This window comes from Hyposmocoma kahamanoa, unplaced genomic scaffold (assembly GCF_003589595.1).
Source record: "Hyposmocoma kahamanoa isolate Upper Pololo Valley unplaced genomic scaffold, ASM358959v1 81, whole genome shotgun sequence".
Taxonomy (NCBI): domain Eukaryota; kingdom Metazoa; phylum Arthropoda; class Insecta; order Lepidoptera; family Cosmopterigidae; genus Hyposmocoma; species Hyposmocoma kahamanoa.
In genome coordinates, this window is record NW_020654080.1 from 10165419 (window position 1) to 10189387 (window position 23969).

At 34.3% G+C, this 23969-nt stretch overlaps 3 protein-coding genes across 4 annotated transcripts in view; 1 reads left to right on the plus strand and 2 right to left on the minus strand.

Annotated features, from left to right (window-relative positions):
• Positions 1 to 576: 576 nt before the first annotated feature.
• On the minus strand, positions 577 to 11680 carry LOC113234044 (protein zwilch). The gene is made up of 10 exons (XM_026469268.1): positions 11499 to 11680; positions 11218 to 11269; positions 10481 to 10622; positions 8713 to 8953; positions 8021 to 8185; positions 6483 to 6628; positions 5564 to 5775; positions 4186 to 4265; positions 1456 to 1679; positions 577 to 901 (listed from the first exon to the last, which is right to left on the minus strand). The coding sequence occupies exons 1-10, from the start codon at positions 11622 to 11624 to the stop codon at positions 577 to 579; spliced, it is 1713 nt and encodes a 570-aa protein (XP_026325053.1). The 5' UTR covers positions 11625 to 11680.
• Positions 11681 to 14755: 3075 nt separating this feature from the next.
• On the plus strand, positions 14756 to 18240 carry LOC113234054 (serine/threonine-protein kinase RIO1). Of its 2 annotated transcripts, XM_026469288.1 has the most exons (5): positions 14756 to 14879; positions 15257 to 16393; positions 16727 to 16910; positions 17247 to 17386; positions 17453 to 18240. In XM_026469288.1, the coding sequence occupies exons 1-5, from the start codon at positions 14808 to 14810 to the stop codon at positions 17483 to 17485; spliced, it is 1566 nt and encodes a 521-aa protein (XP_026325073.1). In that variant the 5' UTR covers positions 14756 to 14807; the 3' UTR covers positions 17486 to 18240. The 2 variants fall into 2 exon arrangements, with proteins under 2 accessions (XP_026325073.1, XP_026325074.1); XM_026469289.1 differs by having other exon boundaries at positions 17247 to 18240.
• Positions 18241 to 21599: 3359 nt separating this feature from the next.
• The window catches only part of LOC113234045 (ATP-binding cassette sub-family G member 4), a 31736-nt gene continuing 29366 nt past the window's right edge, over positions 21600 to 23969 (minus strand). The window contains exon 7 of the mRNA XM_026469269.1: positions 21600 to 23519. Coding sequence (XP_026325054.1) covers positions 23178 to 23519 — 342 coding nt within the window. The 3' untranslated portion in view covers positions 21600 to 23177. The remainder of the gene's footprint in view (positions 23520 to 23969) is intronic.

The window sequence follows — 23969 nt, forward strand, 5'->3', positions numbered from 1 at the left end:
TATTTAGTATTGCAAACAGAATAGGATTAAGTAGGCAGAAAAAAATCTAAATTAGGATATAAAAAGGAAGTCATCATTATATTTCTTTAGAGGTGGCCACTAGGCTTGGGTCAGTGTCAGTTTCGAGGCATGCGGTCAGTTAATGCTGAAACTTCAAACTCAAATAATTTTTATTTCATAAGTGAGCAAATTACACTTGACATCGTCACATAAATTAAACTCTAGTGGCAGAGACGAGTAGAGTAGTAGACCATTCATAAGGCTGCTAAAGATTCCACTGAGATGAGTAAGAAACTTCATGGGGCTCAGCCCGCTGCTGTTCTTTGTAATATTTATTTTATAGGTATTCATGTATTTTTTGTGAAAATACTCCACTAGTTTATTATTATTATTGATACAAAGAACGAACACAAAGAAAAATTTCTTCCATCCGACACATTTATAAAGCGGGTTCCTCTGAGAAGAATGAGTAAGAAGCTACTAAGAAACTGCTAAGAAACGGTGCACAATGACGCCTTCAACGGGGCGTTCAGGTTTTGCACGTACTTTGCGTCCAAACGTGTGTCTTGTGTACATTCAACACAAGACACAATGTACGTGCCAACCTGAGACGCCCCGCCGAACGCAACACTTTTGCGAATTTGTGGCCTGAAGGTTGTTCTTTGCAAATAATCTTACCTCATTTGAATCTTTCTTCTCACTGACTGTACATTGGTTCTTTATTGGTCTCTTGTTCGGCAGATCGTCGCTGGCTTCAGGGTCCGCATAAAAAGAATCACAGTCAATGCGGATTGACATTTCGGAGCCGCAAAGACTCTCGAAGGGATTCATGGTGAAGTCGCCACCGCTCATAGACATTTCTTGTAACGTTTGGTTAATTTGCTCTATGGATTCCGAGCTCCTGTGGGCAGTGACTGTTTCTATATATTTTCTTATATAAATATGGTTACAGATACATGGTTTGTAATAACAGAAAACGAAATAGGGGTAAAAATATAATAATATATAGTAATAAACCATAGTACAGTATATACTGGTTGGTTTACACATATTAAGTGAAGAAGTTAAATTTATATATGTAAACAAGCACTTAACAGCTGTGAAGTAATTATCGATTTAGGGGATAAGTAGATTAGAATCAAGCCTATTTTTTGAAGAAGTAATCGATGCTCCCGCATCTCACACATTATAGTCGTAGCTTGAATTTTGAAGCATTTGGTGGGCTAACGTGTTGTTTGCAAAATGTCAAGTACCTATAGCTTCACGAAGACACGTGTAAACGTTAGACTCCTTAAAATTAAGTTAAAATTTTGTGAAAACTTAATTAATTACTTCGTCACTTAATACGAGTAAACGAGTCATAAACCACAGTGAATATCTTCACTATCAGTCGTATGTAACGATTGGAGTTTTAAAACATTACAGAAAACAAAGGAATGCAAACAATGTAATCACCGAACTTCGCCATTCCAAATTGCAGTGATAGCGTAAGAATGATCCAGGAGCGACATGACCTTGGTGTACTCCCACATGGTCTTTTCAAATCCCAATTGAGTGATAAGCGAAAGCGCTTGCAAAGGATTTGAGTGAAGGTTTTTGATGAATTTCGCAGCTTGTGAGTGACCTCTGGCGAGTTTTAGTACCATCTTCGACAAAAAGGTTTTGTTGCTTCCATCTATCTGTAAGAATAAAAATTGTAATAATAATATGTTTATGTGTTTTATATAAAATATCGATACCTCCATTCAACACTTTGCCAACTTATTTTTTGGTCATTTTCTGTTATTTTTGTAAACAGCCATTATTTGCATTAGAAGCCACATTTATTTACATTACGCTCACCGAATTTTGTGAAAAAAAAATAAAGAAACAAAAAACAAAATTCGAAAAAAGAAACCCAAAAAACGAAAATTTTGCTTGAATTGATATTAAATTATTTTTTACGTGAAATTACTCCACTAGTTTGTTATAATTATTTAAAATATATAATCAATTCATTTAAAAAATAATAATTAATTTGTATTAATAATTATAACAAACTAGTGGAGTAATTTCACATAAAATAATTTAATATCAATTCATTAAGAATTTAAATACAGTGAATAGCGACATCTCTAGCCGGAGTTGGTAGCTAAAGGTATCTAACTGGGTGACGAAATATTTTTATTTATTTTATTATTTTGGGGTAATAGTAGCAACACAATACAAGTTTTTCGAGCTCAAAAGAGGTGCATAAGGGCAATCGGTGGACTGAAACAGAACGACAGTTGCAGAAACTATTTTCGAGAACTAAACATTTTGACCTTGCCTTCATTATATATCTATGAAACAGCCTTATTTATACGACGACACAACTTTTTCCTGTAGTTACAAGAGCACGACGTCCAAACCAACTACGCCAAATAAATTGTAAAACGTCACTATTTGAGAAGAGTATAATTGCAATGGCACCAAAAATCTATAATAAATTGCCATTACAGGTAAGGCAGAATGAAAATTTCGCGGAATTTAAACGCACATTATTTGAGTATTTAATTGAAAAATCATTTTATACATTAAAGGAATTTTACTAACTAATTTCACATTAATTAATTTATTATTGAGACGAACGTGACTGTATGATATTGATTTATTTACATTGATTATTATCTTAATTAAATTACTTTTGTTCTGATGTCCCAACTGTTGTAGATTTTAAGACTTGGTCCTGTGAAGGTAGAAGCCTATAAACAGTGGTTTATGACTATTTAATGATAATTATTAGTGTTATTTTATTATTATTATTATTATTATTATTTGGAAGTATTGGACAAGTATAATTAATAATAATAGTATGATTCGTATGCCTTGATGGTACGTCATGGCGATCGTAAAATAAATGTTATCATCTTTATTGTACCCATGATGACGAATAAAATGATTTGATTTGATTTGAATACTTTCATAGATTTCTCATAGATGGCGCTACGGCTAAAAAGTCGTTAAAAAACCAAATACAAAGACACAACAACACGCACATAGAAAAATTCGTGAGGTCCGCTGGTTCGTTCCGTGGCTTAGTTGGTATAGTGTCTGGCACGGTATGCTAAAACACGTCGGTTCGAATCCGGCCGGATCGAAGGAATTTTTTCTAAGTGTTCGATCTTTGTATTAATAATTAAAAGAAACAAAAAACAGAACAGGTTCAAAAATTTACTTAGCGCAATGTTCATTAGACGTATCGATAAAAGTGAAATGTTACCAGGCTAGAGCTTGGTGGAGCTTCGTGTGAACACTAGTACACCCTGCGCTATGGAGTCATCGCTTTTCACGATTTTAAGGTAATATAACAGCAAATGTATCAGATAATCACGCCAATTACCTGACATTATGCTAGGAATTTCCTACTACTCTTATCTAATTGCACGATTTAATTCCACCTACCCCTTTCCATCATCGGGGGGCTAGACCTAGGCTGAAGCTCCACCCCATGTTGTAGATATTTCAAGGATTCGTACGAAGCGTTACGCTTCCATATTACATATAACTGCCTCTGTGGCCGAACGGTTACCATGCCGGACTGCCACGCACAGGTCCCAGGTGCGATTCCCGGGCCGGGAGAAATATTTGTATGACCTACATTTGTTTCTCTCGTGAGTTTGGGTGTAAATTGTGCTTGTCTATATGTGTGTCCACGGCACCCGCGACACAGGGTTTCCCTAGTGCGGGGCTATGTTGAGTGTGTGTGTTATTATTATTATTACTTATATGGCGAAAGGCTATGGAGCGAGTAAATAGGCACTATTTAGGTGTGCTGCTCCATAATCGACCTCGTCGTCACTTTCCATCAAATTTAGAATTAAGATACTAAATGCGCACTTACTTTTTTAATTTAAAAAAATCTATAAAATATATTATTAAAATTAAAAATTAAAAAACTTTAGACAAAGCAACGTTTGGTTAAGACACGAAATTTGAAAACCAGTTTTAAGTTCTAAGTGAAGCGTCATATCCTAAATATTTCAAGAACAACTTCAGAATTTGAACTGCAAGAAAGGATTTCGGAATTTTTTACAATTTGACACTTCACTCAGAATTTATTTTCAAACTTGACTAGGCCCCAAAAATCATTTGCAATGCTTCCATTACATACATAGTATATTTATTTCCTCGAATGTTAAATGTAACATAACAAAAAATACTTACGAATGGGTGGATATTACAAGAAGAAAAGAACTTAAGGGTTTGTATTAACAATGTGATAAGCTCCTCGGCTGTCTCAGAATCTGAAACAAAGCCTTAATTAAAATAAACCCTATTTCCGCTGGGCTCGACGCCAAAACAGCATGTATAATATTTTTAGTATAGACTAAATTAACGTATCAACATATTAATTACCACTATCATTAGTGTTTTTTATGATACTAATACCAAATATAACGCATATTCCCGACACTATTGTCTATATGCCTAACAGCCCAGTTTATAGCAAGTACACTTGTGCAAGCCCTTTATCCGTTGTACGTACGTGTACGCATGGCTAGCACAAATTTTACTAGCGGAGAAGTCCGACCGTATAAACAACGGAATATAATGTTTAATGCAGTGTTTAATGCAGGTGTAATTTGCCGTTCAAACGTGTGATGCCATATTCGTAATGAGCATCCCCAAAGACCTCGAAAACGATACCCATATTGCAATTTTTGAGAAATCGTGTTTGCCATCTTGGATTTACAAACAAGTGCTATATTCATAATGAGCACTCCCAAATACCTCGAAAACGATACCCAACTTGCCATTATTCGAAAAATCGTACCCGCCATCTTGCATTTAGAAATAAGAGCTATATTCGTAATGAGCACCCCCAAATACCTCGAAAATGATACCCATATTGCATTTTTTGATAAATCGTGTCCGCCATCTTGGATTTACAAATAAGTGCTATATTCGTAATGAGCACCTCGAAATGATACCCATACTGCATTTTTTGAAAAATCGTGTCCGCCATCTTGGATTTACAAGTGCTATATTCGTAAAGAGCACCCCCAAATATCTCGAAAACGATACCTAACTTGCCATTATTTGAGGAATCGTGCCCGCCATCTTGCATTTAGAAATGCGAAAAATCGTGTCAGCCATCATGTATTCATCATGTATATATAAATGCCATTTCCAGAAGGATTAACCAATAATAAATTTTTAAAAATTCTTGGCAACTATCTCGGATTTAGAAATTAATGCCACATTCTCAATAAGCACTCCCAAACAACTCGAAAACTTCTATAATTCTCATTGTCGATCGACAATTTCGATTGTGTCTACACAACTAGTGTTTCCGAGTCCGGTTCGAATCCGAGAAAATACGAATATCGCTTATACATACACCTAGAGACAAAAATGATCCCTGTGACATTTCAGACTGTCATTTCTCGGATTCGGAAGTATCCCACGTAGTGCGCAGACGCTCTTACAGCTACCAAAACACTGACAGAAACGTCGCTATTATAACGACATCTTAAATAAATGTTTATCAACAATTACAGAAACTATAAGTATATTATAGGACTAGAGATAGACGAGTTACCTCTCAATATATCCCAAAGCTTGTAAGTAAAGTCGTTGCTCGAGCCACTGGCACTCATGGCTTGCAATGCCTGTCGCAAAGATGTGGTGTCCTCGGTGACAGCAGTGCATCCACCGGTAGGACACTCCGTTGCGTACGCGTATTCTTCAGTTTCATTCAGCAGGTTTTTAAGCCGTTTCGAGTTGTCTGGTTTTGTAGTGTTTGTTTTATTCCTGAAAAAATAATATTCATATTGGAAAATGGGCAGAACTTTTTTTTTAAATAACGGAAGAAATTAATGTCAACCTTATGAAACAAAACAATGAAATTTATCAGTCATGATTGGTTAATTTGTAAAGTTTGGCGTTATAATTGGATAGTGATATTCAAAAAAGGAATGCCGTCAACTAGCTTTCTGAATGGTAAGTGTTGTTGATAATGACATTTATAAACACTGAAAGGTGCTTGAAAAAGGTTGATTCCTGGCCACAACAGTGGCCAGTACAGAGTAAAACTACCTATGATCTATAAAATAGATAGTAAAATCTATGATATAATATATATATGTAATATAACATTTTACAACCTATTACTTTTAGAGATCATTGGTAGTTTTACTACGCACTGGTAAGGGGAAAAAATAAAATTCATCACCACTTTCCACCAGGTGGGTTGGAAGTCAAATATCTTATTTTTAAAATAAAAAAAGAAGAAGTTTACCGTGATGGTTGTCGCTAACGATCGCATAAAATTACTGCACAATTTTGTATGGCAAATTATGCAGCGCCCCTAGCGGTCAGAAGAAGAAACAGCATTTGTATACTAAAATTTTTCGCTGTCGCTAGTGATAACTGTCACTGTAATCTCATGGTAGAGTAGAGGTACACGTAGTGAATTTAGTAACACAGTACATTTATAGGTTTACATAATAATATAGTACCTTATAACAGCTGTTTTAAGATCGACTGAGAAAGGCCCTAGCTCGTTCATATCGATTACTAGCTGGTGGAGATTCTGTAAGGCGCATACTGACGCCCATAGAGCGTTACACGGACTTGCCACGTGGCCTACTATGACTTCTTGTATCTGAAAACACAGGAATCCCATAAACACATTAATACATAAATGACAAACACTACTGCAAAATGTCGTTAATTAATGGAAAAAAACTACATGTACGTGATTGTATATTATATTATTGTATATTATAACCAATGGTCGGAAAAAGGTGTTCTACATGCATAGATACATGTATAAACATAGCTACAAAAAGTGATATAGTTGCTAAAACCACCAAATTTTAATTACTTACTTTTTTAAATTCCGGATTTCCAGAAATGATTTTACTGCAACATAGGACAAAACTACTCATCTAGGAAGTCAAAGTTGGATTTTAAAGTAATTAAAGTGGTTGCCATGTAAAAAATGCAGTATATAACTAATTTTTAATTACAGTAAACCTGCTTAGCGGAAAAATAATTATGATGGCAGTACTTCCTTGCACGAACTCTTTCACAAGGAGCTCTACTAAAATGATGATAATGACGAAGATGCTAATAATACCGATGCAGCTGTTGAAGCTTATATACATATAATGCTGTTGATGCTAATGATGCTGATGATGCTGATGATGCTAATGATTCTGATGATACTAATGAATGATTCTGATGGTGCTGATGATGCGGATGATGCTGATGGTGCTTATGATGATGATGGTGTTGATGATGCTGATGATGCAGATGGCGCTGATGATGACATAGATATTGGTATATCGATATATCCATCGAAATCGTCAGCACCACCTGCATCATCAGCACCTTTAGCATAATCATCATCAGCATCGCCAGCACCATCAGAATCATTAGCACCATCAGCTTCATCAGCACTAATAATAAATAAATAAGCATCATCAGCTGCATCAGCATTATTAGCATCTTTTTCATTATCATTATTTTAGTAGCAGTAGAGCTCCTTGTGTGAGTTCGTCCAAAGAAGTACTGCCACCATACTTATTTCTTCCACCAAGCAGGTTTACTGTAATGAAAAGTCTCTGTTATCTACTGAATTTTTTGACACGAATTACTTTAAAATCAACTTTGACTTACAACATCATCTTCCAACATCGTAAGACAGAACTACTATGCAGTAAACCATTGCCGGAAATCCGGAATTCGAAAAAAGTAATGAATTAGAGTTTGGTGATTTTAAGAACTCTATGTCACTCTTTGTAGCTATATCTATACATGTATGTAGATTTGGAACACCTTTTTCCGACCTATGATTATAACAAATAATAATAAAAATTATTCAAAACATAGCCAGAGTCATATACAAGACTCTTAGATTTAGGAATGCTCAACAAAAATAACTACCTACCTTTGGGTAAGTATTGTGAATTTATACAATGTTTCAAAATTTTAGTTTAATTAAAATGGCAACAACAGAATGACTTAAAAGTTATAAATGAGATAAACTTACCATATTAACTTTGCAACTAAGCAAATCAGGATCCAAAGACATAGTGGCCCATTCACAGGCAAGTTCACTGAGACCCGAGTGTGCTGCATTTGATAGATCATCTTCGTGCACTGTGGTGTATGATGTTCCTGATATATGATACTTGCAGTCTATCAGTGTTGCTACCTGTATTCATGGGGAAACTTTAGCATGTTCGTATCTATAGTCATTAAATGTAGAATCTCATCTAGAGAGTAGTATAACTACAACAGTATAAGTAATTATTCTCCAAACAGTTCTATGTAACATCAAAAATCTTGTAAAAAGCAGATTTATATTCTTGGTAATAATAGTGAAGACTGTTGAGTTAAATTCCAGTCTGAATAGATTTAATCAAAATGCCATTCCGATTACTGAAAGTTCAGTTATACATATATGTGTTAGGCTTCTCTGTAGTTATCGTTTTCAATGGATGCTTCAGAATGAATATTAGACACAGAATGCTTAAAGTCCACAATCCCAAGGCAAATAACATGCTTCCATAGTATCGTAATTGTCTATAAACAAAGACCGTAAACCTTATCACCATAATGTTTTGACTAGTTTACAAACTGACAAATTTCTTTTTGTCTGTTTTGAGAACACAATGACACAATTCATTATCTATTTATATTTTACCAATGACCTTACTGTTAACCATCATAAATACATACCGAATTCTCTTCTATTTCTTCCTGCTCAGCGAATGCTTTAACCAATTTGTATATGTTCACCTCATTTAAAGTCTTTGTATCATCATAGGTGACAATACCTCGCGCAAAGTGTTCTTTCTCTGATTGTAAGGTGATGAGTAATGGCTTTCCTGAAGACAATGGGTTGGTGAGAATCCACAAAGGTAAGGTTTTCTCATTATCTTTAATTTTGACAGTCTTGTTGTAAAAGTTGCAAATTTCTCTGAAAAAAAATTTTAAGATTCAATTAAGGTTGTTCAAGTTCTGGTAGAAAATGGTGATTGAAGAGTATTATCAGTCAAAAACATTCATAAGAACAAAGGAAATCTGAATCAATAAATTTAACTATTTTCATATCATCACTTAGCTCACAACACATTTTACAATTTAAATTTCACAACAATTTACAAAATACTAAAGATCAAGAAGATCATTTTCCGGTAGGTGCTGAAGTTATTGAAGTAATAGTCAATTATTTTATTAATTAGTAGAGAAACACAGAAATTTCTTCTTATAATTTAAGCGCTAGACTTTAATCGGTGATATAATCACCAAACATCCTATTTAGCGCAATAACTTACGATTTTCAGTTAAGACAGACGAACTACCAAATTTAGCATACATTACCACTCTAGACAACCCTGGCATTATAGATTTTAACTCTTTTGTTATATTCACTAGTGTTCAACTGTGGACCGTTACAATGTATTGGAATTTTTTTATAATACTAAGTGACGAGACGAACAAATCGTGCGCCACGCCTGTCCATAGCAGTTGCAGTACCACTCAGAACTTTGAATCACAAAAATATGGGGGCCTTCGCTACTGCGCCCGACACCCTAAGACGTAAGTCGACAACTCCCATGTGCCTGTACTTTCACCAGCACGTTCCAAACCGGATTGTAGTAATGCTCACAATACTGCTTGGTAGCAGCAATAGGTAAGGTGGCAGTACTTCCCTGGATGTACTCTTTCACAAGAAGCTCTACTACAATTAAAAAGAGAAAGAAACTTGTAACTAGTGACAATTATCCAGTGGCATCCATGATTTTTTTAAATCTTATTTATTTTCTGAAAAAAGACAACTACACATTGAAATTATTTCAAGGTATTATAAATTATTTTTTTTTATCTAAAATTTATAAAATAAGTTGTTAACTAAGTGGCAATATGAAGGCTGCAAAACAAAATGAATTCATAAACATGGTACTTTTTAATCAAGATGAAAATCACCATATCATTCCCTTGGTATAATAAAACCACATGTGACGATATATCAAATGTGTTTTTATCACACAAAAGTCATAAAAATAATACCAACTACATGAAACAAATTATGCATATATATATATATATATATATATGTGTATATATATATTTAAGCATAAAAGTCATCTACTTTTCCACACATAGAAATTTCAAACCTCTCTCAAGAAAAATTGTCATTTTGCAGATGAAACCTTATCACACTAACATACTGAGATACATAAAACATGTAACATACATATAACATGTAAATGTCGGAGCCAAGAAAGTCTTTCAGTTCTTCAATGCTGTTGGCCTGGGCTCTGCTCTGTAATTAGTGGTGGTCACAATAACTGACGTCCTCTAACTAATATGCGGCTAAGTGACAAATGGTCAAATATCCATTTTAAATAGCAAAAGAGAGAGACAATTTTTTTTTTTAAACAGTTAAAATCAGTTAACGTATTCGACTTATACATTATACATTTAAATAGAAAAAACACACCTGGCATTTACAATGTCAATAGGCACATGAGTTTCTTCTTCCTTACTCCAAAGTTTCGGTATATCATACACAAATGTGTCATCCAGGAGAGAATGCAGACTCAGATCTACTTTAAGAGGTGATCCAGTGAGGTCGAGTTCCTCTAAAAAATATTAATCTCATGTCATCATCAACCCAAACATGTCACTTTACTAGGCATAGTTCTGGTCTAAAAGATTAAAACTTATAGTCCATTTGTTTAGGTACTTAACCAAATGTAAACAATCTTGAGAAGTCTATGTAATGAAATATACATTTATAAAATTATTTTTACTTAAATTCAAATGAAAATACTTAGAATGATTAGCTATTTTTGTACCTATTTGTAAAGTATATGTTTCAATAAAAACATGTATCAAAATTGTTTACATTTAGTTAAGTGCCTAAACAAATGGACTATAGAGACCACCATCATGGCACAATATTATTACAGCTGTAAGCAGGTATAGAGGGCAACACATCATGCTACTCTTTGTCAGATTTTCTTGATGCTTGATGTACTGTTGACATTGTATGTTAAAATTTAAGCTACTAAGATGTTATGTAAATATGTATAAATGAATTTCAACAATATACCAACAGGGTAAAGTTTAAATTATGTTAAACGATTTTTACATAAAAATATTCGAGATTGAGAAATTATTTTTAAAATATTGTGTCCTAAACTAACTACTTTAAGAAGTACATGGACAATTTACCTTTTTTATTGGAGTTAGTTTTCACCACCTTTGGTGGACACCTTTGTTCACTCTAAAATCAAACGTTCTTTACAATTTTACAATTACATTTGTATATCTGCCTCTGAGGCTTCGTTTATTTACTTCCATTATAAATATAAAATCACGATATTCAATGAGTAAAAAGGTTAAGGTTCGGCCTAAATGTATTTTGCACAAAATGTTCAGTGGCATAGCATTATCGATGGTTCTGTTTTTACTAACATATTAAATAAAAACAAAAGCATTAATACTGGAGTTACCTCAACATACACCATTACAATTTGTCTGTTGTCTTTCGTATACATTTTAACGTAACTTGGACATGTTTGTTTATCAATATGAATATCCGGATATTTTGTTTTCACTTCTTTTATTATATCGTTCATTATGCAAGTAAGAAATTATGAAAATAATTAAATTAAAACACAAGTTTCGTAATAAATGAGAGTTTTTTAATTCCTTTTGAATTCGAACGTTATTTCATTTTTTAATTATTTTATGACTATGGATATAAGTACTTCAGTTGAGAATGATTGGAGATTTAAATCCTTGATAAATCAGTTATTAAGTTATTATTAAACTTAAAAAGTAATAGCCTAGTACAGTCAAGAGCACGTCAAGCTTGACACTTTGGACTTTGAACCGTTCTTACTGCAAGCGGCTTATAGCTAAATCAAACCTTTAGTGTCAAGCTTGACGTTCTCTTGACCCTGTACATGCATATATTGAAATTAGGTTGTAGTTATTAGAAGCAGAACATAAAACGAGATAGTGTCTTTGTAGATTGTACGTACAACGAGAAAGGAAAACCCATTGAAACGTCATTGCAAAAGAAGAGATAAAATTTTAGACCTTATCAAAGTAGAACAAAATATTTCGAAAAAACTTTCAAAACATGATAGTTTCACTGAGCTTTTTATTATTTACTGCGGGAATACACGTCCGATTTTTCCAACCGATAGTCTGATCCGACTACGGGAAGGCGCTCGTACCATATAAGTGCGACAATACACGTCCGTTTTTTCCATATAATAGTCTGATCCGACTACCGGAAGGCGCTCGTACCATACAATTGTATGAACACTCAATACACGTCCGATATCGGATTGGACGTGACGTAGTGTCCGAGTCGGAAATAGCGTCCGATTTTATACCGATCCGATTGTCTGAAGGCGCGCTCTCTATACTTTTGCGATGAGACGAAATACACGTCCGATTCTTCCAACCGATTTGCAGCGTTGCCAGTGCAAATTATTCAAAATCCCCAAAAATCAAGATTATAAATTTGGGCAAAGCAAAGGTCATATTTCCCACATGTAATAATATTTATTCATTCTCAGTGTTTATTATATTACTATTGTTACTCTTAAAAATATATCAAATAATTAAGAAGTCAAAATGTGCCCGTCTATACATATACGTTAAGCTATAATTAGAAATAAACTCAACAAGATTGAGTGGCAAGAGTGGCAAGTTGTGGTAGTTGAGTCTATCCACACATACCCGGGACGTGAACGGGCCGTGCTCCATCATAGGCTCAAAAAAATATCGTCTTTAAAATACTTACTGCTCGGCTTTGTTCGGCAACAGCTGTATTCTTTTTTCACACAGGGGACCGGTCAAAACGTGAGGTGGGGTCGTGCGCTCAACACGCACCGATCATCATTCTATTTAAGAGCCAGGCTCTTGCCGGTGACTGATAGTAGTAGTAATTTTACAATACAAGATAAAGTGATTCTAATCCTACTAGATAATTTTATACATATAAGCGGTTTCCTAATAATTCTACATAAACGCTGCTATATAACCAGCGCATGTGCGATGTTGAAAAAAATATCAATATCGTTCATAAGCAAATAAATAAATAGTGTTTTAATCTGTGATCATCAACGTAAGGAAAATATGATAAAATTCTAGAATGCGAGGGCATTTTCTCCACATAGCGTAATCCAAACAAAATCCCCAAACGAATTGTTGATTTGAAATTCCCTGCATTTGGGAAATTCCCCATAAATTGTCAACACAGTTAGTTCAGAAATAGTCGACGAAAGAATCGGACGCCTATTGGACGTGTATTGAGTGAATCCGATCCGATAGTCGGATCCGACCACCGGACACGAAATCGGACGTGTATTCCAGCGCTTAATCGTACCATATTTCGACTCATCCGTAGAACAACGATGTATGTGCGAGATTAGTTGTTCTCGGGACATAGTACATTTCGTTCGTTCTTCTTCGCTATGGATATCAGATCGACTGTTGTTTGATTTTAAATTTCCGAAATGAAATAGCATATATAAATTCTCAAAACACCTTTACATAGGCCTTAGTTTGAATAAGGAAATTATTTTCGTAACGTACTTATTCTCTTTTCGCTATATAATCACATCGGACTCTGTTCTTCGGATGAGTCGATTTGTTCGAGACATTTGAAATTAAATTCGCAGGTTCCTAAATCTAAGATCTCAGGAATGATCTCCTTTATTGTTTCTACAGCATTCATTTTAATGCTTGCCCTCATGGTGAAAGGATTTACGAATCGGCGTAAGGTGCGCTAGACGTGTATACAAGGAAGGAATGGTATGTTACAACGCGTCAAGCTTGACACTTTGAACTTTGGATCGTTCTTATCGTAAGCGGCATAGAGTTTGATTAAAATTTTAGATGTCAAGCTTGACGTGCTCTTGACACTGTACCTATTATATATTACATCCGAATAATGTCAAGCTTCTTTGTCTTAATATTGAACTAAATTAATTACAGGAACTAAATACCAAATAGATATCAAATACGTAAAAATAAATCATTGTCACTTTTCTACTGCTGATATTACGTTACAGAAGTAATAAATTAATATTAATAACTTTACTGTTCTTCTCCTTCTTCTTCTTCTTTTAAATACTATGGCTCCCTAGAAATAATCGATGATTTCCATGTATTGGTGATTATGATATACTATGTGTGGAAGTTTAATTATAAATCAGTCTTTGTTCATCCTAATATTTAGACTGAATGTCCTAGAATCCAAAGACACGAAATACAATAAGTCAATTGTCAAAAGAATGAAAAAAGATGAACTGTGGAACAGATTGAGATTTGGACATGGAAAGTTTCCGGCACACTTACAACGAATCAAGATCATATCCTCTGATCAGTGCGAATACTGTGATTCAGCTGCAGCAATTTTAGATCATCTCATTCTGAATTGTCCTGCATTCGACGTACAAAGGTTACTGCTGGTAGATGGCATAATGGAGATTTATGAAGAGGAAGACATTCCCCGCCTCCTGCCATCTCTACTAGAAAACGTAAAATATTATGAAGTTATTTACAGTTACATTATTTCCACTTTTGAAGTCATATGAAGATTGAAACTATTTACAAAATGAAACCAAAATGAAAAGAAAATGAAGAATAGGCTGTATGGCATTATACCAAAGCCGTTTAAACTCTACTTAAAAAAAATATAAATGTCAATTTTTCTTTCAACTGTTGAATCAACATCACACACGTTGTTTGTCGAGATTTTTAATTAATTTTAAAAAAGAAGCTCTGTTTTACGGGCTAAAATGTGGAACGGAGGCGATGGTCAATTTAGTGACTACGAAGAGGACCTATCGGCAAAAGTCAAAACAGTGAGGGTGAGTTTTTGCATAATATTTTTCAATAAGTTTTCTAGCGAAAACTTTTGGCTACTTGACATCAGGTGGAGCCTTGGGAGAGGATAAGACGAACAAGGCGGTTTCCTCCTGAGCGAACACCCTTGGTTTCCTATAGGTAGATACCAATAGGGTTTTACCTAAGACTAGGTCTACTCAGAATTAAAAAATAGTCCAAACTCCACGCCATCTACCATATAGTGGAACCTACATAATTTAAAAAATGTATACATTATACTTTCTTCAAAATTTAATATTTATTTAATTATAGATGAGCAACTTTTGCTGATATTATATCTACATCACACTGTTGATGTTATTATTGCACCATTATTTTGAAACTTGTGTAAAATTTTCAGTTTGCCGAAGAACCTACATACAAGAAAATCAGTAGTGAAGATGACATGGATTCTGATGATTACTTCTATGATTCAGATGACCCATTAAAGAAAAAGAAAGGAACAAATACACAAGGATCTTCTAATAAGATTACCAATTACCAACCGACAGATAAACTGTTTAAAAAGTACATGAATAGAATAAATGTTGATCAATATGAGCCCATTCTTTCAAATAAAGCTGAGAAATTCATGGACCTCAACGACCGTAAGACAGATAATGAAAGAATACGAATTAAAGATAAATGTGACAGGGCCACAGCAGAACAAGTTATGGACCCTAGGACGAAAATGATTCTTTTCAAACTTCTTAACAGAGGTATCATTAATGAAATTAATGGATGCATCTCCACAGGTAAAGAAGCTAATGTTTACCATGCAACTTCTAAAGAAGGCAGAGATTACGCTGTGAAAATATTTAAGACCTCCATATTGGTCTTTAAAGACAGAGATAAATACGTCTCAGGAGAATATCGATTTAGAAATGGTTATTGTAGGTCTAATCCTCGTAAAATGGTTCGTACCTGGGCTGAGAAAGAGATGAGAAACCTTGTAAGAATGCATAATGCAAAGCTACCAGTCCCTGAACCAATTATTCTACGGAGCCATGTGCTAGTAATGGAATTTATGGGTGAGAAAGGCTGGCCATCACCGAAACTTAAAGATGTGGATATATCACAATCAACTGCAAGAATATTGTATCGAGACTGTATTACTATGATGTGGAAAATTTTTAACATCTGCAAATTAGTTCATGCTGATTTGTCCGAGTTTAACTTATTGTATCATAGAGGAAATGTAGTTGTAATTGACGTATCACAGTCTGTGGAACATGATCACCCACATGCTTTTGATTTCTTGAGAAAGGATTGCACAAATATTTCAGATTTCTTTAGGAAAAAAGGTGTTGCTACATTGACTGTTAAAGAACTGTTTGATTTTATTACGGACTCATCTATAAATGAGAGCAATCTGGAAGAATGCTTAGAAAAATTGTCTGTGAAGGCAGCTGGAAGAGACTTTGAGGAAATGACTGCTCTAGAACAAATTGAAGAGGAGGCTTTTAAGAGCATATACATTCCTAAAAGACTTACAGAGGTAAATTGTTTGATTCTTTTTACTTTTAAGGTTCATCTTTACTTGACTAGGTTTGTGTTACAGTTGCTGTCAACCAATTTACTACCTACTGATGAATATTTACAACCTTCTATGGCAATCCCATGCTAAACCAACAAATGTCAAAATTTCAGAATTCTCTGTCAAAATTTAAAAAATATCCAACAATTATAGGGGGCTGAATTTTGGGCAGACATTTTTTGAACCCTGTAAACTTAGAAAAAGGAAATCTACTTATTATTCTTACAAACTTCTTTTTCACTCTCCTGCATAGCGTTTCTTATACAAATTATGATTATTTTCTTCTATTTGCAGGTTATAAACTATGAACGAGATATAAACAAGGCAAAAGAAGGTGAAACTGAGGAGTTAGTATACAAGAAGATTGCAGGATTCAATGAAGACATCACTGGTACTGTTCACAAGCCTCAGATCCTACTGGAACATGAAGTTTCAGACAGTGGTGAGGGAAGTTCTGAAGATGAAGTTGAAAATAAAGGTCAGTTGATAAAATTATTAAATTCAGAATGTCTTATTTTGAGTTGTGATACTTGAAGACCAGGATTAAAGTAAAAACTAAAAATATTTAAGAACCTTCTTCATTAATATCACATGAACTGTTTATTGGATGAAAATAAATTTCTTTTAATCAAAATATGTACGTTATAAAAATTAAATTAACTTAGTTATAAATAAAACATTATTTTGTTCTAATAATTTGTTCTATGGTGTTTGGATATGATTTATAATGTGTATGTTACTTGATGAAATCATTGTTGTTTTAGAAATTGGTTATATAAATACAATCACAAATTGTTTTTATTAAATTTTTCAGAATCCAGGTTTAGTAACTCAGCACGCCCCAGAGATGAGTCTCCAGACAGTAAAAAGGCAAGGAAAAAGGCGTTCAAAGAAGACAAAGCTGAGAAGAGAAAATCGAAGACACCCAAGCATATTAAAAAGAAACGCGACAAGGGACATGGGAAAAAATAGATACATCTGCTGTGTATACAGGGTGTCACACGGCTATACGGCACGGAGGGAAGTAATACTACTATATTACAAAGGCATTAATCTTTATAATTGACCCTTTCGATCAGCAACATAAAAATACTGGATGCTTTTTTACTTTTAGTCAGTTCGGTTTCCAGGTGAAGCAAGCGACTTAAATCTTTGAATGCAGTACTTTTAAAAATAAAATAATGTGTCCGTAAATATATATAAAGTACTTTCCCTCCGTGTCGCGTAGTCGTTGAACACCTTGTACACTTTGTACCTTTGTACGTCGCCAGATATAATAATAAAATTGTTTACTTCACACATTCATACATAAGTATAACCAAAAAAATATATTTTAGGATCAAACAATAGTAGTGGCAGATAAAAAGTTCTGTTGCTCAGCAAAATGGCGGAGTGTTTTGCAATGCCGCTGATATTACATTACATTATTTACATACACATTTACACATTGCATTATTATAGTTTTACAATGCCGTGTTAAAAAAGAACACACCATCGCCCATAGTTTTTTTTGTTTGAAATTTTTGGGCTATTTTCTGACTTCATTAACGCCAAAAATGTTGTATAAAAGCACAGATAAAAGTGAATAGTTGCTACAACATAATGTGCTGGTGGGTGTAAAAAAATTGCTACAAAACCCAGTCAAATGGTTGCACATAAGAAATACAGACGATTGGTGTGCTAATATTAATTTATTCGACTAGTTATTGCTTGAGTAATTTTGTTTTTCTGGTGACAACTATATTTTTTATACTACTTTAATGAAAAGTTTACGTGTTGCCGAGTTCTGAAGTGTATATACAATATAATAAAACGTATTCATTATGTTTCGCATAATTTTATTAATTTTACCTGTATACATTGTGTACAAAAGTATAAAACTAAGTACTATAAATAAAAAGGTTGTGACCAACAATAACACTGAAACGGTTTGTGGTGTATTACAAATTAGCAATACTGAAACTTATTATTTTGCCTACACGACTACCATAGGAACAGAAATGCTTCACTAAACAAACGAAAGAAGAATGTTTAAAGAATTCAATTTATTGAACGCGTCTGTCTGGATATAGGTACGTGAGAATATAATTGATTTTTTAGATTGAAACTTTTACACATAAATGAATGCTTACTCCAATAACGTTTACCAAATTATCCATAATTTAAAACCTATAATTAAGTACCTTGAAAGTAAACAAACATGTTTTCGAACTCTTATTCTAAACCTTTAAAAGGAGAGGGACACTTGTCATTTCCGATGCGATCTTACCTCACTATCGCATCGCAGCGCCATCTACAGGCTACGCGTTATAGTTGTCCCAAATATCTTTCATAAATTGTTACGTAACATTGAATCTTAGCTAGCTAATAATAATATACTTAACACATTTTAACAATAATAATAATAAAAAATTCGTGCATACATTTTTCACCACAACACCTTTGCTTTGTCCACTTTCTCGACATTCGTCAATGAGAAGCAGTATTGTCACCACTCATACACACACATGTTATCTGATATTTTAATGTAACTGTAAAAGACGTATCGATCGTACTCAACTCTCAAAAGCGATCATTCTCTTTACGCATCCTAGAGACAGGCAACTTTGTAGCTAGAGAGCTACAAAGTGCCTACTAGAGAGTAGGCACGCGATCAAAATGGAATACTTACAGTTATATTTTTCCCAGTGACCAGAAATTCGAGTGCAAATAATGTTGGAAAAATATATCCCATTTACTTCATGATGCAGAGCGATGCAGGCTCGCGCTCTGCACCCCTTACGAACTTATGCACACGGCGTATTTTAAAGTTTTTAAACCTTTTCTATATGTAAATATAACTCATAGATAGAACTAGAAAATTAAATGCTAACACGAAAATACCCCTAGACGATGGAAAAAATAAAGGATAGTCTAAGAAAATATCTAATGCTGGTTATGAAGTTAGGTCAAGGAAGTGACGATCTTGCCACCAAGGAACTTATATACTTAAAATTTGCTTGCCAATGCGGTTTAAAAGCCGCAGAGGGTGCTGCGATGCTATAGAGGGATTAGTTATAGAACCGGAAAAAGAAGTAGTCGGGTGTCTATTTAATTTAGAATAAAGCTTTTAATAATAAATATATTTATACAATAATTATATTTAGGTACTATCACTTAGTCAATGTAAAGTCGTAGACAAATGACGTTAATATCACTTAAAACATTTTGAATATTACATCTTTATATATTTAAGACGAATAGTTCTACTTCCCAGAAAATATTACTCTTCCACAAAATTTCTTTTCCGCCTAATTGGAAAAAAAAACCTAATTGTCTCGAAAATACTACTAGCACTAATAATATACTAGCTTACGTACTCTTATTATAAATTCTTAGTTAAATTAATGCTATTAACTCCGCATTATATAAAACAGGAAACAAAAACTGACAAATTTAGGAGGTATATGAACTGTGTATAAAACTTTTCCAAGATATACAGGCTGACTGCTCGTTAAACTTATACTACGGTTTTACTCATAATCAATCAGTCGTAATACATAAATAATATGTTAATTATAGTAAATAAACCAAAATAACATATAAATCTTTGGCTGTATTTCAAATTAAAGGAAATCCAAAATACATAAAAAACTTGCGAATTCACAAACATTTTCAAAAACAAAATAGTGACAGACTTTACCGTTTTTGAATTGAAACTAGGTAAAGATATTCAAATATGGTACTATCTTTATGTGGTCTGTGGTACAAACGTAAAGACCATGCACCGCTCTATAATGGTTGATCTATCGAATTCGACAATTCCACACAATATACGAAAAGTTGACTGTTTTTAAAATTAAAAGGATTTTTTTTATTTATTGAGTATCATGATGCTTTACTATTTATTCTGATACTATAAATTATATATTCATGTATTTTTTAACATCATAAAATGGCGACGAAAAAACCGTTTGAACCCGATACAAAAATCAGTAACAAACACATAAAATTCATAAAATCTGCTGACTTAGTTTGTAGTTCAGCTGGTTACAAGCGAAGGCCCATGAACACCCCATGAATGGCAACAGACACTGCATTAAGTCCAGTTAGATCGAAGGATTTTTGTTCGTTGTCAATACAATGTCGCTTATCGATGCCTTACTTTCTCGAACTCGTATCTTATAAAGAGTGATTATTCAGGAGATGGCAAATTTTTCTATTTATTTTAAATTTCTTATCAAGGGTGTTAATTTGGATGCTTTATTTTAAGAATAGGTAAAAGCCAGTATCTGAATATCAAGGAAATGTGATGTGAAATCCACCTGTCTAGTTTACTTTTGAGGGAAAAAACATTTGAGGAAATTTATTTTGATAGGCAAAAACTGGGTATTCTTAAACGCTTTACATAGCGGAGGCTTCTAGAAGTTCATAAATAATTGAAGTAATGTTTCTTCGTCAGAATCCCTCGCGTGACTGAGTCGAAAGGTCACTAAAAATTTGAAACTGTCGCCGTCATGCGGATGCAGATCCTCTAAGGGATGCAGCGCTTCTAACAGCGGCTAATTTGAACGCGCCCTAATATGAAATACACATCGTCAATTTTTTTCGATGAAATGTCATTCAAATATTGACCATGAGCCATTGGACCTTAGGTCAATGTCATGAGCTAAAACTATTTTCTGACTTTTGACAAATATGCGTTTCAATAGATGGCATTACAAACTTAGGTATAAATTACCGCTTGCTAATATGGGTAGATGGCGCTAATCCTAAACAAAAAATTTAGTCGGCAGTATCCATAAAAATGTGTGAAATATGCACCAATCTAGTTGATTTATTTGTTATTACAAGTAATTTGTATGTTAATGATAAATTGCAGCTCGTCAATGTAAAGTAATTTAGTTACAAAAATAGCTATTTGGTATTAGTCGCGACATCTGGTGTACTAATAGGTACTAAGTACTGTACTACGCTGTCTTGTATCGTGATTAGCGGTCCTCTTGGGTTATTGGTACAAGCTATTTAGACCCTTAACTTTTAGTATACAATTGGACGTAGTTAAGCAAAAAGGATCCAATCCACAAGATTATCAAAAAACGAGTTATACATAAGTACCAAACGGTTCCTAAAGTCTAACCGCTTAGATGAGCAAAAAAATCCACAAATAAACTAATATAAATATCTCTGGAGTTACATGACATTATAACTTTTGAAAATAAAACAAGAATGAGAAACACTTTTAAACTTCAAACTGCTATAGGTATCTTGAAAGTGACTGGATGTGGATTGGATACTTTTTGTTTAACTACGTCGAAATATAGCCCGGCAACAAAATGACATACAAAAGTACTAAAAAAGCCTACCTCAAATGTTCGCGGAATTACATACATTTGCCAAATTTTATTGAAATCGGTTACCGGAAAGTGCGCGAAACCAGATTCATCCCCTAGTTTGCTACCCTTAGAGCTGGAATATTTTCTTCAAATTTAAATGGGACCACTGCTGAGGTACCCTCTTTTCAACAAAAACAATCATCAAAATCGGTTCACAAAATTTAGTTATCGCGTAAAATACGTACAAAAAAAAGAATTAAAACATAAAGTAATACAAACATATCACTCTGTAACAGAATGTATTATATTTACTTATATCACATACCATAAATTTGTACAACTGGCACCTACCAGCACCTACGGGAAATAAAGCACTTAAAGTACAATATCACATGAGATTATATTTTTACTAATACTTAAAGTGAAATGCTTAAAAATTATTTTTCTTGGCTTGTTTCGTACATAATTGTTGACATTTAAATTGATGCTTATGATGCTTAAGTATGCCTTCAAATTAGATGTTTGTAGAACAGTGGCGTAGCGTAGGGTGTGCAGAGGGGGCCCTGGTCCCGGGCGGCACAGCAATGGGGGCGGCGGCGTACGCAGCCGATCCCCAGCTAGTCACAATTATTAATTTTTGCTTGAAATTAGGAAATAAATTCCACTAATTGAGAAAACGATATCCTGAACAATGCAAAGGTGGCAACGGCAGGCGAACACAAAAACACAATCGAGCCGAGACAACGAATTACTTTTGTAATCAGTAAAATAGAGCGGGTTGCAAATTTAAGGGTGACCCTGGGCGACAGAAATCGACACTACGCCACTGTTGTAAAAGCACTACAGTGCGTGACGCAACTGTGGAACGGCAGCCAAGTAATGTTTAGTTCACTAAGGCGCGGCGCAATCGTGTGTCTTGTGCCTGATACAAGCAATTAACTAAAAACAAATTTTCATACAATATTATGAACACAGTCGCCGGCTGCGGCAACCGCAATTGTATGAAAACGGAATATTCGCTTCTAGTTGCCGGTTGCTTGTATCCAACACAAGACATGTTTGCGAGGCGCTTAATTGTAAGTGCAAAGTGGCGTGCGCGTGTCGTGACAGTGGCGCTGCAACTGCGCTTCTAAATATTGTATAAAAATAAGTAGAGCGTAAATTTATAAGCGTCATATTTGAAGGCGCTTTATGGAATACGCCTTTAAAATGATTAGTAAAAGTCTATTCTGAGCATATTTCTAAATCTGAACTAATCTGATCATAATGAGAACAATGCTGTATTTGTGCCTACCATATCACTTTAAGAGTTATACCTAATGTACATACATTCCAATAGACACCTCTCCTTTATTAGCCATTGAGTTACTTATCACCTATAGGTACGAGTTTTTAATAACTTAATGTATACATATGTATATACCAATAAATCACGTTGCAAATCGCCATCTCAAACCAATGTAGCATAGAGAGCGAAAAACAAACATAATACTTAACATAATGAAAATCTCGAACCATACGGAAGTATTTTCAATGTCCAGATAGTTCAAGAGAACATCTGGTTTTGCAAAATGACAGTACACATCTTGACATTCTAATGGTTTTCTGTCAAAGCCAAATATAGTGAGAACCATGGCGACGACTCCACATCGAATGAAGGAAGTTTTCATTAAGATTTTCATCATTAGGGGAATGCGGTGGGCGAAGTCGAAGCCGTAGATTGCGAGGCCGAGGAACGGAGCTATCGCTGTTGGGCCGATGGCACACCCATTCTGAAAAAAAGGCGTGGATTATTTATACTATATTCAAGTATTTCAAGACCTAACTAGAACCATAATATAATATAGACAACTTTAGTAACTCCTTACAAACGTAACAGTGGGGCTTGTACATGTGCACGCCCGCCACACGCTGTGTATAATGATGATGTGATCGGAATTATAAAATTCCTTTTTTTTTACTGTTTATGTTCTAAAAGTTTGAGAAAAATTTTGTGGCGGCGCTTCAGTAATTTTTAGTTCACTTATTGTTACTGCAAAAGTGGCGCGCACGTGCACACGACAGTGGCGCTGCAACTGCGCTACTAAATATTGTAAGAAAATTAGTAGCAGCGCGGCTGCAGCGCCACAGTGGTGCCACTGCAGCGCTTCTACAAGTGGTTAATTTAAAAGCGCCCTTACTCTAATAATAATAAAACCTATTAAAAAAGACGTAGTCGTCTT

Coding starts and splice junctions, on each gene's coding strand:
- LOC113234044 (XM_026469268.1), bottom strand. CDS start 11,624: ATGAACGATATAATAAAAGAAGTGAAAACAAAATATCCGGATATTCAT. Junction 10,623..11,217: donor AACTAACTCCAATAAAAAAG/GTAAATTGTCCA, acceptor AATATTTTTTAG/AGGAACTCGACCTCACTGGA. Junction 8,186..8,712: donor AAGAAATAGAAGAGAATTCG/GTATGTATTTAT, acceptor CCATGAATACAG/GTAGCAACACTGATAGACTG.
- LOC113234054 (XM_026469288.1), top strand. CDS start 14,808: ATGTGGAACGGAGGCGATGGTCAATTTAGTGACTACGAAGAGGACCTA. Junction 16,394..16,726: donor TTCCTAAAAGACTTACAGAG/GTAAATTGTTTG, acceptor TTCTATTTGCAG/GTTATAAACTATGAACGAGA. Junction 17,387..17,452: donor TTAAAAAGAAACGCGACAAG/GGACATGGGAAA, acceptor TACGGCACGGAG/GGAAGTAATACTACTATATT.